Genomic DNA, 20,464 nt, shown 5'->3' on the forward strand with positions numbered 1-20,464 from the left:
CCAGCTGCAGGTCATGTACCCTGCCCACTCTGCTATTGTTCTGGCCCCCTCCCTTTGATTGCAACCCATCTCATACCTTGGCCAAATATATTTGGTTAATCCAACTTAACTTTTTTGAGAATATTCACCATTTAAAAAGAAAAACCATCTTTCTTTCATCCTAGGTCATAGGCTATAAAACATTTGGAGAATTGACTGAGTTGTTACTATTGTAACATATGAACAATTTCTTTTAAAGCATTACATAATTAATTTTTGTAGCATATTTTATGTGGGTGATCACAATTTTCTCATTCTCCTTTAACTTCTTATTGTGATCATCACATAGCATTGAAAGGATTATTTAAATCTCCCAAAATTAAGGAAATACATCACTGAGATGTATTTCTGTATTTCAGACAGACAGTACCTAAAGATCCTGAGCAATGGTCTGTACCCACATGGATGGCAGTTTGTCACATTGAATTTGACCCATGATCATTTTGTCATTGATCTTTTGCATTAGCACTAAAGGTATAAACCTCAGTCACTTGTTCTTTAAACATTAAATTATATTTTCTTACCATATAAATAGCAATGCTTGGCAACCTGCATGAGTGAATAACAACTGGTTTTATCTAGTATAAGAAGGGATCAAGAACCCAGCACAGCTATAGTTTAACATCTTAAAGGATGTAATTTTTTATTAACATATTAATTGCATATTGCTATTTAGTCTGCCAGCTCTACTACCTATATTAGAGACCAGCATTGTAGCAGAACTTCAGAAAACATTTCTCATGTTTAAATTCCTTGTGTTTTTCTCTGCTTTAATAATTTTCTAAACCCTCAACATTTACTTAAGCAGAATAAGTAATAGTATGCAATCAGTTTGGTAAGATGGGGGGAAGAAAAAGAAGCCTATTTACTTAACTCTTTTCGTTTTAGGGTAAGCCTCCAACAAAGAAAGCAAAAGTTCTTCAGAAACAACCTTTAGTTGCTAAACTAGCTGCATATGCTCAGTATCAAGCTACCTTGCAAAATCAAGCAAAGACTAAAGCAGGTAATATGGGTGAATAGGGGTGTGTTGATATTGGTTATATGTTCAATTTAAATTACACTTAAAACTGACTTATTTCTTCTGATATTTTTTGTTTTGTTTTTTTTTGGTCACACCCGGCAGCGCTCAGGGGTCACTCCTGGCTCTACACTCAGAGATCGCCCCTGGCAGGCACAGGGGACCATATGGGATGCTGGATTAGAACCACCGTCCTTCTGAACCAAGGCAAATGCCTTACCTCCATGCTCTCTTTCCAGCCCCCACTTAAAACTGACTTTTAAGAGAAATTTTCACTTTAAAATTGACACTTTGCTTTTGATTTACTTTTACCTAAACTTTTTATACCCTACTAGCATATTTGAACACTAGATCTCATTATGAAGGTTTTGGTAAATAATTCCAGTTGCAAATAGTTGTCTTAATAGAGACGGGGCCAGGAAGACCAGTTCATGATAGAAAGTTTGCCACAAATCTCAGGGGAGTACAGTTAGGGCAGAGAAGGGACCGCTATGACAATGACAGTTGAAAATGATCACTCTGAACAAGAACTGGATACTGAAAGGCGATAAAGTGATATGCATGATACCACTTCAGTAATACTATTGCAAACTACAGTGTCTAAAGGGGGAGAGAGTGAGTGAGCGAAAGAGAAATGTCTGCTACAGAGGAAGGCAGAGGGAGAAGGGTGGGAGGAAAATGGTGATGGGAAATGTGCACTGGTGAAGGGTGTTGTACCTTGTATGTCATAAACAACTTTGTAACTGTGGGAAAAACCCAACTGTATTATGAACAACCTTGTAACCATGGTATTTAAATATAGTAATTAAAAAAAATTAGTTATCTTTGGAAATTCTACAAGTTCAGGCAGAAGCAGTAGGGAGCTTGCCTTACATGTGGCCAACCTATGTTCAAACCCTCAAACCCAATATGGTGCCCTGAGCACCACCAGGCATGGCTCAAAAACAAAATGACAAATTCTGGGGTAAATTCTGGGCCTGAAGCAATGGCACAGTGAGTAGGGCACTTGCCTTGCTTGTAGCCAACCCAAGTTCAGTCCTTGGCACCCCATATGGTCTACTGAATCCACCAAAGTGACCCCAGAGCAAAGAGACATGATTAAGCTTCAAGCAGTGCTAAATGTAGACACCACCCCCTCCCAAGAAAGGAATAAGTTCTACAAGTTTCAGGGACAAAGTTAAGGTACATGTTTAAACCCCATCACCAGATGGTCTTCTAAGTCTTGGCAGTGATCCTGACCACTGGGAGTAGCCCCAAGCAACTTGGGGTATGGCCAAAAAAAAAGAGTTCTACCAATTATAGTGCTTCTGACAGTCTCTGTAATACTAACTTTAACATTGATGATACTCATTTGTTATGTGTCTGTATGGAGCATGAAGGAAGAAATTGGTAAGGAAATAGGTTTTATTGCTTCAGAGGAATTGAGTAGAGGAGAGTAGGAAGAGGAATCAATTGAGGAAAGGACTTTATCAACAAAAAAATTCTTTTTCTTTGTTTTTTTTTTGTAGTGGGAGAGTGAGTCACAGTCACACCTGGCTGTGCTCAGGTCTTACTCCTGACCTTCTGGCTTTATGCTCAGAGATCATTTCCACAGTTCTCAGGGGAGACTGGATGTAGTGCAGGGGTTCGAACCTAGATGGGCTACATCTAAGACATATAAGTGCCTTAGTAGCCCCTAATCAGTTCTTTTGTGGGCAGGGAGCTATGCCACCCAGTGATGTTTAGAATTACTAGTCCTGCTTCGGCATTCCAGAATCACTCCTGGTGGTGATTGGAGCACCATATGGGATGTCAGGGATCCAGCCCAGGTTAGCCATGTGCAAGGCAAATGCCCACCTGCTGTACTGTTGTTCCAGCCCCATCCTTTTTTTTTTTTTTTCCTCTTTTTGCTCTGGGCCACACCTGGTAGCACTCAGGTTACTCCTGGCTCTGTGCTCAGAAATCGCTCCTGGCAAGCTTGGGGGACCATTTGGGATGCCGTAATCCAACCCAGGTCCAACTTCATCAAATGCCCCACTACTATGTTATCACTCTGGCCCATACAGCCCCATCTTAATAGTTTATTTAAGGAAAACAAAAACCAAAAAACAAGTAGGGAGTAAGGCAGTGAAAATCCTAAATCAGAGATATTAGATGGTAGATGTTGGATAGACACTTCCCTATTTTGAATTGCTATAGGAAGAAAATACAAAAGCAGGGAGCCAAAAAAAGTTAATATACTTTCCTTGCATGCGGCTGCCACCATTATAATGAAGATCCTTCTACCACGTATGGTCTAAGCCACCAGGTGTGGCTCCTGAGCACCACAAGATGTATCCTCAAACAAAAGCAGGTGATAGGATGTAACTTAACAGTAGAACATGTACCTCTTTGCCCTTGATTCAGTTCCCATCTCTGGTACCACACAAGCAAAAAAGACATTATTTGTTACCCTAAGTACTTCTACTTTCTTTTGCACTTTGCTCTCAGAATTAGAGAACTTGGACCAGAGAAATAGTACAGTCGATAGGGCACCTGCCTTGTGGTGTGTGGTTGACCCAGTTCCAGTTCCCCTGGCAGCCCATATAGCTTCCTGAGCACTCCTAGGAGTGATTCCTGAATCTGGAGCCAGAAAACCCCTGAGCACTGCCAGGTGTTGCCCAAAACAAATCTGTTCTCTGCTTCTTCTGAGAGTTTAGTATATATTAAAAACATTGAGTTCTCTTTATCTGAAAATGTGATAAATGCTAAAGATTGTTTAGATTACTTCAGTTTTTTTGTGCTGCCACCCTGTTGTACTCATAGCTGTTTTCAGCTTGCTGCTTGAGGTCACTCCCAGTGCTGCTCAGAGAACAATTATTACAGGGCCACCCATTCAAACTTGGGCCTCTCCATTCAAGGCATGCAGTCCAGCCCCTTGAGCCATTTCCCTATCCCATGAGAACATTCTTTAAATGTGATAAGTTAATTGTATGTCATTAAACATTTTAAGATAATAGTCTTGTAAATGAAATATTTTGAGAATTGTAATTCTAAATTTATTGTGTTTCAGCAGCAGTCTCTATGGAAGGTTTCAGCTGGGGTAACTACATCAATAGCAATAGCTTTATAGCCGCTCCAGTTACGTGCTTTAAACATGTGAGTATTATGGAATTTCTCACTTTGTATTGAAATGTTCTTAGTCATTAAAATTGGAAGGTACAAAAATACCTAAGCATCTTGTCCTCAAAGACATATATTTTATACACTGGAATGGTACTATGTTATTTTCTTGAGTAAATACTGTACTTAATAGTGAAAAATTGACTTCTCAAGTTTTACAGGTATCCATAAAACATTGCAACTTGAAATTATTTATCAGAGTAGGCAGTAATACTAGTTCCATTTAATTTCCATATTAGATTAATACACCCTCATTTTATATGTCAGTAATGTGGTGATCAGGGTCAACAAACATCAGCCTGAATTGTGAACATGGAACATGAGTAGATCGTCAAATTGTAGTTGAATATTCACAATGGTTCAGCCTATTAGAGACATCATATATGTCACCTAATTTTTGTGATATGTTCTGATAAATTTAGAAAAAGATCTTGCAGTTTGAGTTTTGGGTTTTTTTGTTGGATTTTTTGGGGGGTGGGGGTGAACCCAGCAATGTTCAGGGATTTCTCCTAGCTCTGTACTCAAGAATTACTCCTGGGCAGAGAGATAGCAGAGTGGTAAGGCGTTCTTGCCTTACATGCAGCAGATCCAGGACAGATGATGGTTCAAATCCCAGCATCCCATATGGTCCCCGTGCCTACCAAAAGTGATTTCTGAGCGCAGAGCCAGGAGTAACCCCTGAGCACCGCCCGTGCGAATAAAAGAAAGAAAAAAGGAAAGAATTACTCCTGGCAAACTCCAGGGATCATATGAAATACTGTCCTATCATTTTTTCCCCCAAAGTTCATTTTAGTCTTCAAGTCTAAATTTTCAAAATCGGGGCCCGAGAGATAGCATGGAGGTAAGGCGTTTGCCTTTCATGTAGAAGGACGGTGGTTCGAATCCCGGTATCCCATATTGTTCCCTGTGCCTGCCAGGGGCGATTTCTGAACATAGAGCCAGGAGTAACCCCTGAGCGCTGCTGGGTGTGACCCAAAAACCAAAAAAAAAATTTTTTTCAAAATCACAAAAACTAAAAGGGACTATTAATATTAGTAACATGGTATTGTAGACTATTACATGTGATAATGTGTAAAACTCTTTACATGTTCCTTTTAGCAAGTAAACTGTTAAAAATCTAAAGAATTCAGAATTATGTAAATTATATTTGATAATAGATTTCCTTTGCTTTTATATTTTTATCAGTAAATAATTATCTCCAGTACTTGTCTTAAGCCAATGTATACTTAAAGATCCTGTCTGCTCTTGGTTATATATAAGAAAAGAATGGAGGGGCCTGAGTAATAGTACAGAGGGTAGGGCATTTGCCTTGCATGCAGCCAACCAGGTTCAATCATTGGCATTCCCCCAGGCACTGTCAGGACTAATTCCTGAGCACAGAGTCAGGAGTAATCTCTAAGCCTCACCAGGTGAGGTTCCCCCCCCCCCGCCACCCCCAAAAAAAAGAAAAGAGCCCAGGAGACAGCTCAACTAGCTGGGCTCATGCTGTGCAGGCAGAAGGCTTGGATTCAGTCCCTAGAACCATATAAGCATAGAACTGGTTGGAACCCATTAGCACTGCCAGGTGTGTGTGGCTCAAAAATAAAAAAAGAGAATTTATGAAATTAATGAAGTTTGATATACATTTAACATTTTGTTGATTGTACCTTTTAGTTAAAGATTACAGCATGTGCCAGGAATATAATATAGATCAATAGTAGATCACTTGTATGTATGAGGCCCTTAGTTCAGTTTTGGCACCACAAAAACAATTGTTCTGTTTTGTTTTGGTTTTTGGGCCGCACCCGGCATTGCTCAGGGGTTACTCCTGGCTGTCTGCTCAGAAATAGCTCCTGGCAGGCACAGGGGACCATATGGGACACCGGGATTCGAACCAACCACCTTTGGTCCTGGATCGGCTGCTTGCAAGGCAAACACCGCTGTGCTATCTCTCCAGGCCCAAAAACAATTGTTCTAATTCAAAAGAGGGGCCAAGGAGCTGGAGAAATACTACTGGTGCTAAGGCTCTTGCCTTGCACACAGCCAAACTGCATTTGATTCTGGCACCACATACAGTGCCCCAAGCACTGCCAAGATTGATCCCTAAGTGCAAAGCCAATTGTGGCTCAGAAAACAAAAACGGTGGGAAGGTGTTACAGTGATGAAAGAACATGACAAGTTGTTGGACTTTTAGGAGAACTATAATGCAAATCTATAATTTACCTTTCTTAGGATAGGAACTTTTTAAAGTTTGTTTTGCTATGAAAAACTCAGAATTACATTGAGTTCTGTGTTTGCCGTATCTTTCATCCTATATTCCTATAGATGTGTCTACTTCTAAATCGACTTTTCTCTTTATCTTTATTCTGATAGTTTTTGTTTTTATATTATAAACCATATGAACCTTTTTTATGTGCATGTTTTAAAAAATAACATTTACAAGTACCTATTTTGTATTTCTATTTTTGAATAGTAATGCTATTAAAGTTCTCTACCAAAAAAAATCTCTATTGTAGTAATAAAATTGATTATTGTCTTTGCTTCTTCTAAGGTTAAAATGTTTTATAGCAGAGAGTAGAGCAGATGGCCTTAACTGTATTATTAATAATGATCCTGTAGAACCACCTCTTTCTCACTGAGAAGTGAGGCAGACATCTGTCATCAGTGCCTTTCATACCACTCATCATTCTTTTCTTTCTTCGTATCAAAATATGAAATAGTTGTGTTAATTTTCTAGTATATTTAGTCTTTTCACCTTAATCATCATCTTTATTTGAAGCCATTTGTTTTAGATCAGATTACTCATTTGTCCTTTGTGTTGGCTTTTCAGGGTTCTCCACATGGGGTAGTTTTCTAGTTCTTCAAGAAGGATTAGTGCCTTTAGCTTTAAAAAAAAAGCTACTATTGGAGCAGTTGGCAGCACATTATTCTGCCATGTGCTCTGTCATCTAGATTTGATGGAGGTTTCAGTTGCATCTCTCTTCTCTCCCAACTCGTACACTCCTAGGAGCTCACCCTTGCTCCTTTTTCAGTGGGTTTTTGTTTTAAAACATGTCTTTACATTTTTTTCTGCAAGTAAATGATTGTTTTAGTTCTAAAAGCAGAACTCCAAGAGAATTCTTTTAATAGTGTATCTTCTAAGAATGTGTAAACTTCCACTACACGATTCCAAAAGTAGTGTAAATTTCCAAGAATGGAAGTTTAAGGTTATACCTTCTACAAAGAAAACTTTAGTAGAAAACTTTCCTACATAGACTCTATTTGTTGATAATTGCTATAATTATGTATAGAGTTTTTTTTTTACTTAACTGCTTAATTACAAGTGTTTGGCATCTGTCTTGTATAACAATAGAAATGAAGCTGAAATTGTCATTAAAAATCACTTAGCAACTTAAAATTTTATATATTTGATACATCTTTCAATTATCTATCTCACTAGTATTTTTTTTCCACCCAGCCCCTCAATGGTATTTTTAAGTATTTGAATTATTCATTTCCTTTAATCACATGATAAACCTCGGGTAAGAGGAAGCTCTACTTACTTTGTCTTATTAGTCTGGGAGGTTAGGAGTGTAGCCAGAACCTTGGGCCTCAATGCACTCCTCCTTTCCTGGATTGACCCTCAGTAATGTAGGATATAGCCCAAACTCCACTACCACCCTCCCTCAGAAAAGAACTATTTCAGGACTAATGAGACAGCTCAATAGGCTAGTTCTCATGCTCTACATGCAGGAGGTCCAGCTTTCATCCCTGGGGACTACGTGGTTTCTAAACACTACTAACGGTGACCCAAAAATCTAAACTAAAAATAAAAAGGACTTGGGGCCAGAGAGATAGTACAACAGTTACGGAGTTTATTTTGCATACAGCTGACCTGTTTTGATCCTGAACACCCCACATGATTATCCTAAGCACAGCCAGAATTCCCTGACCACCACCAGGTATGACTCCCAAACCAATGTTCTGTTTTAAAGGGAAAACAGTACTACCATTTTTAGTCATTAAACCACTATTAGGGGTCTACTCTTGATTCATTTCTCGGGGCCCAATGTAATTCTGGTGACTGGTCCAAGAACTCCATTATACAGAACATGCGCTCTACCCTTTTGAGCTGTCGCCTTGATCCCTTGAGTTTGTTTTTTAAATGTGGTTTTGATTTAGGGTCCTATTGAAAAATGACTCCTTTTTACTCAGTATGACTACACAATACTTTTGATAGCAGATGTTCATACCACTGTTGGCTCACACTTGGATGTGGTTTAATTAACACAAATTGTTGTACTGGTGTCAAGCATACATCTCAAGCATATCTCATAGGCCAGTTTTATTAAACTCTGAATTCAGGGCCCGGAGAGATAGCACAGCAGCGTTTGCCTTGCAAGCAGCCGATCCAGGACCGAAGGTGGTTGGTTCGAATCCCGGTGTCCCATATGGTCCCCCGTGCCTGCCAGGAGCTATTTCTGAGCAGACAGCCAGGAGTAACCCCTGAGCATCGCCGGGTGTGACCCAAAAACCAAAAAAAAAAAAAAACCTCTGAATTCAATTCGGACGCTCTTTATCTGATCTACACCAGAATCTCATTAGTGCATGATTAATCAGCTCAAAATCATTGGTACCCATGACTCTCCACAGGTTTGATAACTTGCTGGAACAGTTCGCATATTCATGGGGAAAATTCATAGTTGATTTCAAAGGATACAGATAAACAGCCAAGTAAAAGATCTGTCTAGCCAAGTGTATACAAAGGGACATAATGTTTCCATCTCCTCTCAGAATCCATGACTCTCTTCTTAGTCACTACTCTTGTTCACCATCCCAGAAACACTCAATAGTAGTACAGTGGGTAGTATACTTGTGCCTTGCGCACACCCAACCAGGGTTTGATCCAAGCACTCAGTATGATCCCCAGTCCTGCCCGGAGTGAAGACTGAGCACAGCAGGAGCAAACCCTAATCACAGCCAAGTGGTCCTGGGAAAACTGGTCAGCCAGATGCAAAAACATGAACTCAGACTTCTTTCTAATACAATGCACAAAAAAACAAGTCAGCGGAATAAAGACCTCGATAGCACACTTGAATCTATAAGTTACAAGAATTCTCCATAACCTTGAAGTTACTGAAGTCATGGAGGCATCTTTAAGGGTATAGTCCCTTTGACCAAGCAAGTGAAAGCAAAGATAAACAAATGGGACTACATTAAATTAAGAAGTATCTGCTGGGGCAGGTGCAATAGCACAGTGGTGAGGAGTTTGCCTTGCATGCGGCCAACACAGGACAGACCCCGGTTTGAGTCCCAGGATCCCATATGATTCCCCAAGCCTGCCAGGAGCGACTTCTAAGCACAGAGCCAGGAGTTAACCATGAGTGCCACCGGGTATGACCCAAAAACTAAAAAAAAAAAAAAAAAAAAGTATCTGCTGCTCAAAGGAAAAAGGACCAAGATACAGAAATACCTCACAAACTAGGAGAAATTATTTGCCCACGACTCATGATAAATGGTTGATGTCCAAGTTAATACAAAGCACTAGTAGAGCTTTAAAAGAAATAAACATCCAATCCCAGTAAAAATTGGGAAGAGACAGAAACTTCCTCAAAGAAATTGCCAAGCACAAAGACATGAAAAATACTCTCTCTAGGTATTAGAGAAATGCAAATTAAAACAGCAATGAGATATCAGAGAGACTGGCATTTATCATAAGGAACAACCACCACCAATATTGACAAGAAAAGAGGGAACCACATTTACTGCTAGTGAGAATGTGGGCTGCTGCTCCACCCTTTTTGAAAAACTATGGTGGGGCCAGAGTTTTAATACAGCGAGTAGGGTATTAGCCTGCATGCAGCCAACCTAGGCTTGATCCCCAGGATCCCATATGGTTCCCCTAGCCTGCCAGGAGCAATTCCTGAGTGCAGAGTCAGAAGTAACCCCTAAGCATAGCTTGTGTGCTTCAAAATTTAAATGTGGTCATTCCTCAAAAAATGAGGAATTGAGCTTCAATTTGACCCAGCAGTTCCACTTTTTTAAATATTCCCCAAGGGGGCCGGTGCAGTGGCGCTAGAGGTAAGGTGCCTACCTTGCCAGCGCTAGCCTAGGACGAACCGTGGTTCGATCCCCCCACGTCCCATATGGTCCCCCGAGCCAGGAGCGACTTCTGAGTGCATAGCCAGGAGTAACCCCTGAGCGTCACCGGGTATGGCTCAAAAACCAAAAAAAAAAAAAAAAAAGAAATATATATATATATATATATATATATATATATATATATAATTCATATTCCCCGAGGCCCCAAAATCACAATGCAAGAAAGATACCTGTATTCCTATATTCATTGTAGCACTACCTACAATAGCTAAAGTCTGGAAACAAGTGCCCAAGAACACAGATGACTGGATAAAGAAACCATGGTTCTGGGGCCAAAGTGATAGCACAATGGATAGTGCATTTGCCTTGCATACCAGCATCCCATATAATCCCCTAGGCCTGCCAGGAGCATTATCTGAGCACAGATGCAGGAGTAATGCCTGAGTGCCACTAGGTGTGACCCAAACACCCACAAACACCATGGTTCATATACACAGTGGAATGCTACTTAACCATAAGAAATGTGCTGCTGCATGGATAAATCTAGAAGGAGAATCTAGAGGGAGAAGGATATGATATTTCATATACAGGGTATAAACTAAGGAACCATAGTAGGGGAATGAAAATGCCCAAAGGCAGTAGAAACAGAACAAGAGCTACCAGGGTATTTGGGTGGAGGGGAGGTTATGGGGTGTGTTATGGAAGCAAACACGGGCAGTGGTGCCAGGAAGCCCTGGAAGAGTGTGGACTGTAGATACCTTTACAGCAGTATTGTAAACCACAGTGCTTGAGAAGAGGAAGGGCGAGGGGTAAGGGAGTGCCTGCCATAGAGTTAGGTAGGGAGAACAGGAGGGAAATTGTAATATTGGTGATGGGAAGTGGACAATGGTGAATGGATTAGTATCGAACTCAATCAGGAATAACTTTGTAACTTTGTAGTTTGATAAAGAGAAATTGGGAGAGAAAGGGGGGCGGGTCAAAAGAGCCAGACATTGGCCTCATGCAGCCATCCAGGTTTTCTCCCAAGCATCCCCATATGGTCCTTCCCAACTCTTTCCAGGAGTGATGCCCAGGTGCAGAGGCCAAGAGTAAACCCTGCGCACTGCCACATGTGACCCAGAAACAAATCAAAAAACCAAATGCTATAAACACTAGCAAAGACATTTAGTTCTCATCCTTTGGGAATTCAACAAGGGTTAATTTTTAGAGTTTGTGCTAGCATCAAGCATCTCTCAGGTGCCAGTACATTTTTTTTTTCTATTTCGCAACCTCTAGAAACTATATCCAAATTGAAAAAATATACATATAGCTCAGGGGCTAGAGAAAATATGACAGGCACTTGCCTGGCACATGTACGACTGGGGTTCAATCCTGACATCCCTTTCCATCACCACCAGGAATGATTCCTTGGTGCAGAGCCGAGAGTAACTCGTTAGCATCTCAGTACAGTCCAAGAACTTTTAAAAAAAAATAAATATACCTAAAATGCAAGTATCTAATAAATATACACATTTCTTCCTGTTAGTAGGTTAGTCAACCTCCTGTTGACCTATGTGTATCTGGAACATTTTAGCCTTAAAGTACCTTAATTGTTTTGAGACTTAATTTGAAGTGTTTCTGTTTCTTTTTTTTCCCCTCGTTAATTTAGTAAACCTTTGCTTTTGTGAGTTACAGCACAGACAAAATGTGTTAATGCCAGGTGTACATGCAGCATAGAAAAGTAGGGCCAGAGAGATAGCATGGAGGTAGGCAAATGCCCTACCGTTGTGCTATCACTCCAGCCCCTCACTTTTTTTTTTTTAAGCAAACTCCCTGAAGTAAGAATTTTTGCCCACTTTTGCATACTACCAGTTCCACCAAGGGCTACAGGACTTTTCTTTTTTTCTTTTTTTAGAGGCTGCTAGGAGTACCAAATTACTTTAAAGAATGGTACAAATGAAAGACTTAGCTAAATATTTTGGTACAGGGTAGAAAAAAGGTGGGAGTAACACCAGCGAGTGTCTCTTGGTGGCCAAGGAAGCCACAGCTCTAGAAAGTCTGGGGGTACATGTCAAAGAGTTACTTTACTGAGCCTGTTTCAGTGATCCACTGTCTTTTGCACATTGGTTACATGGTCACCAAATTCTTGGCAGGATTTTACTTGTTTAAGTAATGAGTCTCTAAGCAATCACACAAATGGGAGTTGTATTTGTTGGTGGTCACCTTATGCAGTTCCAGCTGTTATAAACTCATTTTTTACCAAGTACAGTCCTTGCACTTGTAAAACTAGGAATTCTCATTTATTTCTGGATAATTTTCCCATAGTTTTCTCTCCCTTTTGACCCCGTAATGTTTCTCTTTTTCTTTGGTAATCATGTGCCTTTTAGTCTTGTCAAAGTATTTTAATGGTGGCTTTTGGAACATTTGCCCTATCATTATTGGGAAAGATTATTTTTTTGGTTACCTATGTGCAACTTCAGGGCTTACCTCTGCCCACTTAAACTCTTAGTTAAATTTGAAGTTGTTACTAAAGTTATTGAAAGTTAGAAATTGGCTCCTCTGTGGTAGGAAATCTGTATTTCAGCCCTAAAGCATCATGTGTATAATGTGTTCAGGACTTAGAGTATCTGGGCTGTGTTGGACTGTCTGGGAATGCTCTTGGAGTACATTACAGAAGACTTTCCACCCCGCTATAAGCTTACAGTCAGAAAGAGGATATCAATACGTTGGTGCTGGGAAGCCCTCAGCATTTGGATCTGGCCATGTCCTGCAGGACCTGATGACAGCTTACCTTGCAGGGAAGGAGACTCGCTCCCAGATAGCCCTCACGAGTGGCCCTGGAGCAGGAAGTGGTGAAGCAGATCTTCCTGGTTTGGGGAGGAGCCTGAGGTGGACCTCTCGTCCTGAGTCTGGAAGGTAAATTTGTTGTTACCTGTAAATTATGGTTCTGCTAGTTCATGCTATGCCAATCCAGACTTTCAGAGGTATCCCTCCTGCCAGCAAGAGAAGACAGATGACTTGGATGAAGATGGCTGTCAAGCCCTGGGTCATTTAGTCTTCCACATTTAAGAATATCTATTTTAAATTAAAGGGCAGATATATCTATAAAATTACTTTATCATTGCAACACAATGAGCACATACAATGCAATGACTGTGGTGCTCTTTTTTGTTGTTTTCGTTTCTTCATTTTTTTTTCATAGAATGAACCATATGGATTGGTTTAAGAGGGCCTAGCAGAACCACAACCTTACAGGCAAGAACAAATGTCACTTTCTGCTACTTTCTCCTATACCAATCCAGACTGTAAGGACTTAAATCTTATTTCCCCCTCTAAAGTGAATGTTGACTTTGTTGTGTTTTTTTTTTTAAATAAGCAGATTGATACTTTTGTCTTCAATAAAATGTGACAAAAAGTTATTTTCTCGAAACAAGCTTTTTTAAAAGTCAGTATGGTATTGCCATATCTAGTTCAAAAGGGATTCCTTTGTGCCACATTCACTTAGCTGAGTGCCAACATCCCTCACAACTTGTCAGCATGACCAGTCTTTTTCCTTGACCCAAAATAAATCTGTTTCACAAGATTTGGCAGCCAAAGAAAGAGGGATAGAAATCCTGCCTTAACTTAATGTCTGCATTTGCTGCATCTATTTGCTCATCCTCACAGAAATGAATGCCATCTTTGTTTTAATGTATATTAGCATAGTCTGTACCTATCTTCTTCTACCCTCCTCTTCTAGTCATACCTGCTGGCAATAGGGATGGCCCTACAGTCTAGAATGATATGGGGGGGATAGCAGAACCTGAAGAGTCTAGTTTTTTTTGTTTAAGGAAAAAGATGTAGTCTTAATGGATGTGTTCTGTTTTGCACAGTTCAGGGAGATAGTCGTGTGTACCATACCATATTCAAAAATAGTTGATAGGCCAGTCTCCCACTTACTAAGTTATAGTCATTGCTTGCTTAGCATTTTAAGCAGTATTCATAAATTGATTCTTGTCTTTGGTTTCCAGACTTATCCTAGTTCAGTATTATTTGATATTTTCTTCCCTCTACAGAAATTCCTTTACCTATTGAGAAAATAGGGGTTGAGTATTGATTGTTTCAGGCTAAAGCTCCTGTTGGGTTAGAATCCTCCAAAACATGAGAGGTCTTGCATGGAAGACTTTTGCCCACTGTTTGCTAGATGATGTAACCCTTACATGTCTTTGTTTGCCCACCACTGAGCTTTGAAGCTATTTGGTCATTTCCTGATTGTATTTTCGGGTCTTTCATAGTCTCACCTGCTCTGTTTCCTTATAATCCAGGTTTGAATTTATGTTTAATGGAGAATTGATAATAAGGGCTTTAGAGACTTTAGTTTTTCAGCATTTATTGTCCTAAATTAACTTGTTTGATTAGCTGTTGCATAAACTCCAAATAATTGCAAAGTTTAAAGTTTAAAAGATCAAAATGCAGAATATAAGTGTGTTAGAGTTGGAAAAATCTCTTCATAACATTCATAGTCTGTTTTATGAATTCCTATCATTCGGGATAGAGGCTAGTGATGATCAGTTTTAACATTGAAATTTATCTCTTTGCTTATAATCCCTGCATGAGAAGTTTTGAAATAATTAACAATTTACCATAATACACGTCTCCAAAATCTCGTCAACTCTTTATACTAACTATCCAATGCTTTTGCCTTATATCTGTTTTAACAGACTGTGTATTTATTCTATGAATTTAACTTAACTTGAAATATCAATGTTTTGTTTCTTTTGTTGTTATTATTGAAACTATTTAACTCATTGGAATTATTTTACTCTCTGATCTTTTATCAAATCTTAAAATTTAGAGGTTTGTGGGCTGGAAAGAGAATACAGTGGATAAGACACTTGCCTTGCACACATTTGACCCAGTTCAGTCCCTAATACCCCATAATTGCTACCAACCCTTTCAGGCCCGCGCCACAAGTAAACCCTATGCACAGAATCAGAAGTAAACCCTAATCCCTGCTGGGTGTGGCCCAAAAACAAAAATAAAATTTAGAAGCTAAGATAAAATTAATTCACTCTCCAATGTATATTAAAAACAGTAAGTTTCTGGGGCCAGAAAGATAGCATGGAGGTAAGGTGTTTGCCTTGCATGCAGAAGGACGGTGGTTCGAATCCAGCACCCCATATGCTCCCCTAAGCCTGCCAGGAGCGATTTCTGAGCGTAGAGCCAGGAGTAATTCCTGAGCACTGCTGGGTTTGAACCAAAAACAAAAACCAAAAAAATAAAAAAATAAAAACAAAAATGAATAAAAATAGTAAATTTCTGGGGCCAGAGAGATAGCACAGTGGTAGGGCGTTTGTCTTACATGCTGCCGATCGGGTCCCTGGCATCCCATATGGTCCCCGGAGCCTGCAGAAGCAATTTCTGAGCATAGAGCCCAGGAGTAACCCCTGAACGCTATGGGTGTGGCCCAAAACCAAAAAGAAAAAAAAATAGTAAGTTTCTCTAAGTCAGCTTTACCCTGTGGAATCTTTTATCAAGTTCGTAGCTGAGCTTTGGAAATATTAATGCTCATCTTGGATTGGAGCAGATAATATCGAATATTGAAGTTAACATGGCTTAGGGCTGGAGCAGTAGTACTGTGAGTAGAGTGTTTGCTTTTCACACATCGACCCCACTTTAATTCTCCAGCACCACATATGGTCCTTTGAGCACCACCAGGAGTAATCCCTGAGAAGAGAGCAAGGAGTAAGCCCTCAACACAGCTGGGTGTGAACCAAAAAAAAAAAAAACAAAACAAAACAAAAAGAAAGATTCTATTTCAATCTATGAGTTCTCGTCATCTTGAGTTTGACCTGTCATTACCTTTTTCTGAATAGAACTCCATGAAAGACAAAAAGCAACTTTCTTTGTTTTACAAAAATTAGCTAATTAAATGGTGGTGTTTATGTATTCTTTACATCATAGATGCTGATTCCTAGTTTTAAGTGTAATTTTAAGGCTTTATTTTAACAAGATGATAATTTAATTTTTATATGACAGGCACCTATGGGGACCTGCTGGGGTGATATCTCTGAAAATGTGAGAGTAGAAGTTCCCAATACAGACTGCAGCCTACCTACCAAAGTCTTCTGGATTGCTGGAATTGTAAAATTAGCAGGTAAAAAGCATGCGTAATTATTTACAAGAAAATTTGTGACTTGAGTTATCATGGTATTAACTTTTATAAGAAAGTATTTAGGGTTACTGCCTATTAACTATGATGCAGAGTAAAAGTTGGTACATTTGTTTTAGGCCTCTCCTTGTTGTACTTGAGGGTCACTCCCAGTGATCTCAGAGGGATCATAGGTATTGGGGATCCAGCCCAGAATTCCTGCATGCATAGCAAGCTCTTTGTCCATTTAGCTTCAAATGACTTTTTTTGATCTGTGTTTTACTCCAAGCTAGGCTAAAGCCACACCAGTTGTGCACAGATCTTACTCCTGGCTTTGCATGCATGGATCACTCCTGTTGGGTTTGGGGAACAATAAAGGCTACCAGGAATTGAACCTTGGTCAAATATGTGTAAGGCTTTATCCGTTGTACAATAGACATTAAATATTTTCAGCTTTGTAAGTAATTCTATCTGTCATAGTTATTCAACTCTTCTATTGTAGCCCCAAAGCAGCCACAGCATACACAGATAAGCCTGGCTGTATTCTAGTAAGTAAAGTTATTGATGAATTACTCAAAAGATCAGTGACTTAGTATCCAATACTACCTTTCATCTCTGACTTCACATACCTATTTGATCTTACTATATTACATAATTTTAAATCTCTTTAGTTATATATTGGAGTAAGTTTAATACTAATGTTGAATTGGAGCTTAGCAGCAGGGGCCAGAGAGATAGCACAGCGGTCAGTCACTTGCCTTGCACGAGGCTGTCCAGGGATGGACCCAGGTTCAATTCCCAGCATCCCAGATGGTACCCTGCCAGGAGTAACCTGAGTGCAGCCAGGTGTGACCCAAAAATTAATGAACAAACAAATAAATAAAATTAATTTAAAAAAAAAAAACTTAGCAGCAAGTAACAGATGCTGTAAATTACTGAATTTTTAAGACTAAAATGCAAATGGTACGGTGTTTGCCTTGCATGAGCTGACCTGGGACAGACCGCGGTTGGATCCCCTGGTGTCCCATATGATTCCCCCAAGCCAGGGGCGTTTTCTGAGCACATAGCCATGGCTAAACCCTGAGCATCACCAGGTGTCCCCCCACAAAAAAAAATTAATATTCTAAAATCTCATCATACATATTAACACATGAAAATTCTGAGTACATTTAACTTACAACCCAAATGCAAGTTTAGGGGCTTCTTTTATACTCAGGCCTTAACTTAAAATTTTTGGGTTTTGGGGTCATACCTGTGGGTACTCAGGGCTTATTCCAGACTGTGCTCAGGAATCACTTCTGTGATACTCAGGAACCATATGCAGTACTGGGATCAAACCTGATTTGACCATATGTAAGACAAGTATCCTATCCACTGTGCTATTTCTCTGGCCCTCAAGTTAAAATTCATCTATTATTTACATATTGTTTATTAAATCATATACAGTAGATGACATATGCTTGTTTTCTTCTAGGAAATATGAATATATTTGCTTAGTACATACAATATTCAAGGAGCTTTACATATTTCCTTTTTATTCATTAAAACTGGTGCTGGAGCTATAGTGTAGCAGGTAGGGCATTTGCCTTGCATGAGACTGACCCAATTTGATCCCTGACATCTCATATGATACCCTGAACCTGCCAGGGGTGATTCCTGAGCTCAAAGCCAGGAATGATCCCTGAGCACTGTTGGTTGTGAACCAAAAACCAAAAGAAAAAAAAAATCATGATTTTTTTTGTTGTTGTTGGAGTTTTTTGTTGTTGTTTTGTTTTTTGGTGGAGCTCCCAGTGTACTTAGGGGGACCATATGTAGTGCCAGGAATATAACTGGGTTGACACCACATGCACGGCAAGTACTTCTACCCCTGTGCTTTACCCTGGTACTATCTCTCCAACCCCTAAATTACATTTCTAAATACAATTTTCAAATAAACAACAACTTAAATTCTTTTTGGTTTGGGGGAGTCACATCCGGCGATACTCGGGTTATTCCTGGATCTGAATGCAGCCACATGGATTAGCCACTTGCAAGGCAAATGCCCTATGCTATGCTGTCTCTCCAGCTTCAACAGTTTATATTCTTGAAGAAACTATATGCAAATTATCTAAGAAATAGTCACTTAGCTGGATAAAGCTGTGTCCTTGAAATACACTTTAACCATATTTTTGTGACTTCGTAAGGTTTCATGAACAGTCAGAATTATACATTTTAGGAGTTGGAGAGATAGCACAGAGCAGGGCGTTTTCCTTGTACACAGCTGAGCCAGGACAGAAGAGCGCCACTGGTGTGACCCAAAAACCAAAAAAAAAAAAAAAAAAAAAACCTACACATTTCAATAGACCTTTTCTATCCTTATTTTTACTGTTTTTTTATTTACTTGAAATTAGAATTTTGTCCAAATTCAAATATATCAGGAGAAAACATACTCTAAAAATAGTAAATCAGTTGTGTATATAAATAGTTCTCCAAGTTTATTCCATACTAAGTAGTGGAATCTTTTAGAAATTTCCAGTTCTGGGGTGGGAGCATTAGCATGGCGGTAGGGCATTTGCCTTGATGGGTGGCAGTTCTAATCCCAGCATACCATATGGTCCCCCGAGCCAGGAGCGATTTCTGAGTGCATAAACAGGAGTAACCTTTGAGCCTCACAGGGTGTGGCCCAAAAACCAAAAAAAAAAAAACCCTGTTCTGGGGTCTGAAGAAATAGAACAGTGGGTAGAGCATTTGCCTTGCACACTTCCATCCCAGGTTTGATCCCTGTCATTCCATATGGTCCTCTAAACCTGTTGGGAGGAATCCCTGAGTTGCAAGGCCAGGAGTAAACTCCCAGCACCTCCAGTGTGCTTCCCCTCCCCTCCCACCAAAAAATTGCCAGTTCTCAGACTTTAACCAAACCAGCCCGCTGCCACCCATTGATTATTAAAAAGTCCTGCCTGTAATTATGTTGGCAGTTGTACACGAACATTTCACAACTATTTTGTTGCTTTTGTTTTATTTTGGGGTTATACCCAACAGTGTTTAGGAAATACTCAGCTCAGTGCTCAAGGATTATTCCTGGCAATACTGGTGGGTAGAAGTAACTACCATGTAGTGCCAGGGATCCAACCCAGGCCTCTGCATACAAATCATGTACTTCCAGCCCTTTGAGTTTCTCTATAGCTCAGCTCTCCTTTTTGTTTTCTTAGTATATGATGATTCATTTGTTGTTCTCAGGTTACAATGCCCTTTTAAGATATGAAGGATTTGAAAATGACTCTGGTCTGGACTTCTGGTGCAATATATGTGGTTCCGATATTCATCCAGTTGGTTGGTGTGCAGCCAGTGGAAAACCTCTTGTCCCTCCCAGAAGTAAGTAGCTTACTTTCATCGGATTATGTGTTCTTTAGGGACCAACTAAATCATATAAAAAGTAAGGTGCTTGCCCTTTATGCAGCTGACCCCAACTTTTGAGCACCACAAGGACTCACTCCTCAACTCAAAGCCAAGAATAACCCCTGAGCACCACTGGGCATGACCCACCCAAACCCCCCCCCCCCACTCCAGAATATATCTCCTTTAATACAATTTCACGCATTAATGTGATAGAAACGTTTAAAGTATTTTTTGTTTTAAGTAACTTTTGTGGGCAAGAGATAAGAGTTCGGGCCCGGAGAGATAGCACAGCGGCATTTGCCTTGCAAGCAGCCGATTCAGGACCAAAGGTGGTTGGTTCGAATCCCGGTGTCCCAAATGGTCCCCCGTGCCTGCCAGGAGCTATTTCTGAGCAGACAGCCAGGAGTAACCCCTGAGCACCGCCGGGTATGGCCCAAAAACCAAAAAAAAAAAAAAAAAAAAAAAACCATAATCACTCTAGCCCCCAAAAGTGATTTAAAAAAAAAAAGAGAGAGAGAGAGAGATAAGAGTTCATCATTAAAGCACATGCTTGCCATGCTTGTGAGACCTGTGGTCAGATCTGGTGCCCAGTCAAAAAAAATCATAATTAAAACCCTTTGCTAGCAAAATATACTTGTTTTCTTAAACTTTTGCTGCTCTTCTTCAGAACCTTTATAACTAAATTAGAGGGGGGAAATATATATATATTTTTTGGCTTTTGG

The 20,464-nt window shown here is 39.8% G+C and overlaps 1 protein-coding gene across 1 annotated transcript in view; it reads left to right on the forward strand.

Moving 5' to 3' along the window:
* MBTD1 (mbt domain containing 1) overlaps positions 1-20,464 on the forward strand; it is a 66,998-nt gene that overhangs the window by 19,918 nt on the left and 26,616 nt on the right. The window contains exons 6-9 of the mRNA XM_049771000.1: positions 928-1,042; positions 4,089-4,174; positions 16,256-16,373; positions 19,584-19,718. Of these exons, the coding sequence (XP_049626957.1) occupies positions 928-1,042; positions 4,089-4,174; positions 16,256-16,373; positions 19,584-19,718 (454 nt within the window). The remainder of the gene's footprint in view (positions 1-927; positions 1,043-4,088; positions 4,175-16,255; positions 16,374-19,583; positions 19,719-20,464) is intronic.

The sequence above is a fragment of the Suncus etruscus genome, chromosome 1 (assembly GCF_024139225.1).
Source record: "Suncus etruscus isolate mSunEtr1 chromosome 1, mSunEtr1.pri.cur, whole genome shotgun sequence".
Classification (NCBI taxonomy): Eukaryota; Metazoa; Chordata; class Mammalia; order Eulipotyphla; family Soricidae; genus Suncus; species Suncus etruscus.